The sequence below is a fragment of the Schistocerca americana genome, chromosome 5 (genome assembly GCF_021461395.2).
Source record: "Schistocerca americana isolate TAMUIC-IGC-003095 chromosome 5, iqSchAmer2.1, whole genome shotgun sequence".
Classification (NCBI taxonomy): Eukaryota; Metazoa; Arthropoda; class Insecta; order Orthoptera; family Acrididae; genus Schistocerca; species Schistocerca americana.
This window is the reverse complement of record NC_060123.1, coordinates 665,655,555-665,662,361: the sequence shown is the minus strand read 5'-3', so window position 1 is coordinate 665,662,361 and position 6,807 is coordinate 665,655,555. Positions and strand designations below refer to the sequence as shown.

The following is a 6,807-nucleotide window of genomic DNA, read 5'->3' as shown; positions in this document are numbered from 1 at the left end:
TCTGGACATGAGTTCCGATTCAAAATATTGTGTACTCACACATCTCTACTAGTCCTAGAAGTTTGTAACGGGAATTCTTGAACTCCCTGTATACCGGAAGTAATCAAGTAGTGTCATTTGTTCGCCAGCTTTCAAGAAATGTAAATTTACGTACAGATTGTGGTTACAGTAATCCTGTATGTATAAAAGAGGATAAAAGACTTCTCAATGACGCTGTTTCAGGTTCTTTCGATATGTCTTCGACCCACAAACGTCAGAAGTTCGTGAATGTCGGCCTAGGCGCCCTACTGGACGCAGTAGAGGGCGCCGTAATCACGCTGGTGGCTGGAGAAACTCAACTGGTGGTGCACAGGGCCGTCCTGGTGGCAAGGAGTCCCGTGTTTGAGGCCATGTTCCGCCACGAAACACTGGAGACCAGCAGAGGCCGGGTGGTGATCCCGGATGTCGAGGGCCCGGTGCTGCGTCAGCTGGTGGTGTACCTCTACACCCTCCAGGTCCCCCAGTCTGCCAGCACGGCCCCTGAGTTGCTCGCAGCTGCGGACAAGTATGGCATTTCAGGATTGAAGGCTGCGTGCGAGCAGCGGGTGGCTGCACAGGTGACCGTGGACAACGCGGCGGCCACAGCCGTCCTAGCCTTGAGGCATTCTTGCCCCACTCTCACAGAGGCCACCGTCACATTCATAAAGTCTTACAGCGACCAGGTGATGGCCACTGAGGACTGGATGAAAGCTGTGCACCATCATCCTGACGCCGTACTGGAGTTGATTAACCTGCTTGCAGATGACAGGTAAGAACACAAGATACTTGCCTATTCCTTTCAGCTCCGTATCTTTTTCCTCCATTCTATAGTGCGCGTCATTTACGACGGCGACCGAGTTTAGGTTTGTTCTGCGCATCTGACGTCACAAAACACAGTCAGCCAATGAACAGAGAACGACGTTGCCAGAGCTAGATTGCAGTGCAGAGCACGGACGAGTGTCTTCAGTTTTAGAAACGTTCAGTCATAAATAAAGTAATTGAACAAAAGCAATGTCTTGATAGCAGACTTTAAAAAGCATTCTTTATACCAGTTGCTTCTTATTCCATTAATTAATTAAACCAAACAAGCAATAAGCCTCCTAATTCAGGCGATAGCAAGGAAAGGTATTTGTATCATTCTCACGAACTGCCCTTTTGCAATAAAGAATAGCGATAATTGTTTATTTCCTATTGTACTTCGACGAAACGTCAGTAATTCATAGTCCTACCAACAGTGTTTGTCGGTATTTTTCGTGATGTTTTATAGGGCTCCAGGAGTTCGGTTGAACGACGAGCTGCGTTAGCGTAATGGTTAAGGTGTTTGGCTGCTAAGTCCAAGGTTCAGAGTTGTTCGGTGCTTAATATTTATTTAGAAACAATATCGAAGTGTCTTGTCTTACGTCATGAATTTTATTTGTTTGAATGTAATTTTTAGAAATTTCTAGTGCTTTGTCTCTTCATTATAATCATAATAAGTTTTCGGGTTTTCCAATTTTATCCTCCAATATTTCTTTTCACAAAAACTAAAAACAATGAAAAGGCACACATACAATATTCATGTTATCTGTTTTGTTTGTGTATCTTCTCTTCCGCAGTCGCTGTTTTACTATTCATATTGAGATATATTCTCTTGCGACAGTATTAAAAGTATTATTTAGAGCAGAATTTCGGCTCGTACGTTGCTGAGCTACTTGATTGTCTGACGCAATTCTTTGCTTCGCTGCTTTGGCAACATCATATTCAATGTTTTTGTCTACCCATGGTTTGGCAAGTGTTTGCTGTCCGTTGTGACAAACACAAATTGTTTGCGCACTGCGCCTCACTGACAATATATTTTAGTTTCTATGTTGTATTACGTCCACAATTCCGTTTTGTGTACTTCGCCAACTTTGTTTTAATCAAAACGTTTTAGAAAAAAGCGAAATGACTCTGGTATAAATAAAAGTTTTATTACAGTCGCGAAAGACGGAATATTTCTCAATATTACATACGACACCTATCTGGTACTTAAATTAAATGAGATATTGTTATACAGTAAATTTTATATGAAACTTAGGTATCTTCTCCACATTTCATTCTCAACACTGTCGCAACTAAAATCGACCATACGGAAAGTATACGCTATGGACTTTTACCTCTGCAAACTCTTCAAAATTTCGTGCAATGGTTTACATTTAATGCTGCACGATAACTGGGTTGAACATCGAAACAAAATTAAGTCATTTATGGGGGGAAGGTATCAGTTAAGAAGATGTGTAAAAATCAAATTTTTGGGCCAAATAGTTTCTGTGAAATCGAATGATAAGTGTGTCAAAGCCGTCAGAACACCATGTGTCTGCACAGGCGAGCAGTGCAGTGATGACAAAATCGCGCGGAATGCGGGGAGCCCGTCTCTGTAGCAGCGAAAGGGTTAAAGCGGCCGTGGTGGCTTTACTTCATAAACAGCGCGTGAGTTTGTGAACTATGCTATACTATGGCGCTGTTTCTCTTGGCGCGTGCGTCGTTTGCAACTGGCAACGCATCAATCTCCCGCGTCTGGGCGGGCGTGCGCGAGCCGCCAAGATAAAAGAATTGAACTATAGTGGCTTATGATCCTGGTTTCCGAAATGCATGCTCGCTCTGCACTGTTGTGGAACCTCCTGGCAGATGAAAACCAACTCTTGGACTGGGACTCGGGTCCCAGACCTTTGCCTTTAGGGGGCAATTGTTCTACTGACTGAGCTGTGCAGGCACGACTCTCGATGCGTCCTCTCCGCATTACTTTCGTCAGTACTTCCCCTCTACCTACTCTTACATCTGCATCCACTGAGGTGACAAAAGTCATGGGACACCTCCTAATATCGTGTCAGACCTCCTTTTGCCCAGCATAGCGCAGCAACTCCACGTGGCATGGACTCAACAAATCTTTGGAAGCCCCCTGCAGAAATATTGAGCCATGCTTCCTCCGTAGCCGTCCGTAACAGCGGAAGTGTCGGTAGTACAGGATTTTGTGCAGGAACTGACTTTACCTTTAGTGGTGTGCGTACTATAAGACCTTCGGTACACACACCATCAGATTATTTGACTTGTCGCCCTAACGAAGTAGGCGAGTGTCAGCAATATGTCTCGTGGTCTTATCGTGGCGTGTTTATCTTCTGCCGTTAGGTCAGACGATAGAAATGCCACTTGCACGCTTAAAGTAGCAGATTGACGGTGACCAACTTTAAACAGAACTTGGTTAATTTTCACACATATTTATTAAACTAATAAAAAACATAGACATTACTTAACTTGATTCTGGATGCTGTTTATAATTGACAGTCTGAAGTTCCTTTGGTCTTGGTATGTTAATCTTATTCTCACATATCTCTGATACTTGACAAAGTGTCTATTCATTCATCTTCATGGCTATGTACAGGAATATGGTAAACTTATTAGGCACAGACTGAAACTTGACTATAGACTGGTGCAGACAAATGCAGATTGGTGCAGATAAATGCAGACTGACTAATCGGAGGTCTGTACACTCGTTATAATACCTCGCGCATTCAGGTATCACTGCGCGAGTGTGATCCTCGAGGAGAAAAGGTTCTACGTTAGCAGCAATCTCATTGGCTGCGTTACATATTAATACGCGCATCGGCGGAAGCAGAGATTGGTCCGTCTCATAGGCAGCGCCGTCTCATAGTGCGGAGACGGACGAGCGCTGCGCCTGCGCTGTTGTGCTTAGCGGGGCGCGCTCTAGTGGGAAAGTTGTGTACTCGCTGAATACGTGGAACTATGTACACAACACCTATTATGTCCCATAAATGGTTGATGGGTTCCATGTTGGGCAATCTGGGTGGCCAAATCTTTTGTTCAATTTGTCCTGAATGTTCTTCAAACCATCCACGAACAGTTGGGGCTCAGTGACAATTCGATTGTCGTGAAGTTCATTAATGGCTGCAAATGGTTTCCAAGTAGTCCAGCCAATGGTCGTTTCAGTTGGACCAGAGGTACCAGTCCATTCCATGTTAATACAGCCTACATTATGGAGCGACCACCAGCTTGCACATTGCTGTGTTGACAGAGTTTCATGGGGTTTACGCCACACTCGGAACCTACTATGAGTTCTTACCAACTGAAATAGTCGCTAACCTCACGAGGCCACGGATTTCAGTTGTCGTAATTTCGACCTATTATGTCATGAGCCCAGGAGAGGCACTGTGGGCGACGCCATGCTGTTAGCAAAGCCACTCGCATCAGTCGTGTGCTGCAGTAGCCCATTACGCCACATTTCACCGCACTGTTCTAACGACTACGTTCATCGTATGTCCTACATTGATTTATACGTTTATTTCAAAAGTTGCTTGTCTGTTACCACTTACTCTTCGCAAACGCCGCTGCTCTCGGTCGTTAAGTGAAGGCTGTCGGCCACTGCGTTGTCAGAGGTGAGAGGTAATGGCCTGAAATTTGGGATTCTCGGCACACTCTCGACAATGGGGATCTCGGAATATTGACTTACCAGACGATTTCCAATATGGATTGCCCCAAGCGGCCGGCCGGGGTGGCCTAGCGGTTCTAGGCGCTACAGTCTGGAACCGCGCGACCGCTACGGTCGCAGGTTCGAATCCTGCCTCGGGCATGGATGTGTGTGATGTCCTTAGGGTCGTTAGGTTTAAGTATTTCTAAGTTTAGGGGACTGATAATCTCAGAAGTTAAGTCCCATAGTGCTCAGAGCCATTTTTTTGCCCGAAGCGTATAACTCCAGCTACCAATAAGCGTTCAGTCTTTTATTTCCCTTTGTGCAGTCATAATCGCGTCGGAAACCTTTTTACGTGAATCACCTGACTACAAATGAGAGTTCTGCCACGGCATTCACTTTGTGTATGCGGTATTACAACCACCTGTGCTTGTGCATATCGGTATCCCATGACTTGTCGCCTCAGTGTACAGACTCTGGAAGCCATCATACAGTGTGTTCTGGAGGGTACCTTGTACACTCCTAGTCATTCCCACTCCTTATCATTCCTGTTCCTGTACCACTTGGAAATGGATCGAGGGGAGACTGGCTGTCTATGTGCTTCGGTAAAAGCTCTGGTTTCAGTTATGTTGCCTTTGCAGTCCTTAACGTGAGAAGTATTTTGGTAGCAATATGATCATTCAGCAGTCTGTTGCAAATGCCACATGTCGGAAATTTTTTTTTTATACAAACTTGAAATCGTCATATTGTTCCATAATTTGTGTGATCTCCCCGTTTCTTCTCCCTCCTCGTTCTAACAATCTTGTCATCAGCAATTCTGTAGCTATTCCTTCCATTGTCAAAATTTGTTCGCCGATTAACTTCACTAACCCTGCCAGAACCACAGGTTTAGTTATCTCGCGATTATTCTCCGGTTAGACGTTGTTACATGTTCGTACAACTTGTTTTTTGCGCTTCTTCCAGAAACATTTTATCTTCAACGACAACAAGCTGTCATTCAAGAGCATGTTGCTGTTTCGTACACTATAGCAGGTCCTGTTTTGTCAGTGCAATTCTGTATCGCACTGGCGTTTACGAAACAAATCGTGAGAGCTTGTCCTGTAACAGACCCTCCTAACGTCGCCTAGTAGAGAGCCCTATAAGATTCCTCTAATACACTTGAGAACAAATATCATGTGCATGATAACATCCGATATTTTTTGCTCCAAACTCGCCTCTAGCGACCTTTGTGTAAAGTGTCTGTCATCCAACAGACAATCATTCGCAATAGCAGCAGATTCACGCGTTCTAGTTTCGTAAGTAATTTGATAGTAACAGAATAGCATATTTCATGTCAGGAAAACACTTATCATTACCGGGTTCCACAACGAAGTATACATCAAGTGATGTCTACGTCTTAATTAGAAGTTATGAAGTATTAAATAACACAGGACTTGCGGTAACATCTATTTTTAAACACACTGTTGTGACACTAATAAAAACAGTCATGATTCCACAGGAATACAGTCCGCTTCCATTAGTTTTCTGAGCAAAATCGGTATAGTTTGAGAGCATTTTGCTTGTTCAAATTACAAATAGTGATCACCATCTATACAGTCGTTTAAAACGTTCAAGAGGACTCCTCATTGTTATTTTGTAACATCTAGAGTAGGTAAAAAACTACAAACTATTTGCATCCAAACTTGAACCAGTCATACCACTCTTTTAATAGAACATTCCATAAGATATTACAGCGTATATCTCTTCTGGTATATCGAAAAACAAGTACTGTCTGTGTGTTGACACTGAGCATATTACATATACATGTACCCTCTAATGGAGCAGGTGACCAATGGTCGAAGTCATTTGCACAGACCTGTGTAAAGTTTTGGTCGTGGTGGTTAGTGTTTAACGTCCCGTCGACAACGAGGTCATTAGAGACGGAGCGCAAGCTCGGGTTAGGGAAGGATTGGGAAGGAAATCGGCCGTGCCCTTTCAAATGAACCATCCCGGCATTTGCCTGAAACGATTTAGGGAAATCACGGAAAACCTAAATCAGGATGGCCGGAGACGGGATTGAACCGTCGTCCTCCCGAATGCGAGTCCAGTGTGCTAACCACTGCGCCACCTCGCTCGGTGTGTGTAAAGTTTTGTCACCTGTACTGGAAGAGGACCATATATAACAGATTACCAGTCACAAAGAGGTTTCCTGTGTTATTCTTTCATAAACAGTTTAATATATTGTTTTTCAGCTGTAACACATCCACGCATTGTATGACTAGCTTTGTACACTGCCATACACTTTGTTTTTCTACCATGACTTTGAGGTCTCTGTCAGGTTCTAAACCGAAATTGACACTTCTTGATCC

The 6,807-nt window shown here is 43.9% G+C and overlaps 1 protein-coding gene across 1 annotated transcript in view; it reads left to right on the top strand.

The window, feature by feature from the left end:
* The first annotated feature begins 233 nt into the window (after nucleotides 1-233).
* Nucleotides 234-6,807, top strand: part of LOC124616621 (putative ankyrin repeat protein RF_0381) — a 30,510-nt gene continuing 23,936 nt past the window's right edge. Inside the window, exon 1 of the mRNA XM_047144945.1 lies at nucleotides 234-787. Coding sequence (XP_047000901.1) covers nucleotides 234-787 — 554 coding nt within the window. The remainder of the gene's footprint in view (nucleotides 788-6,807) is intronic.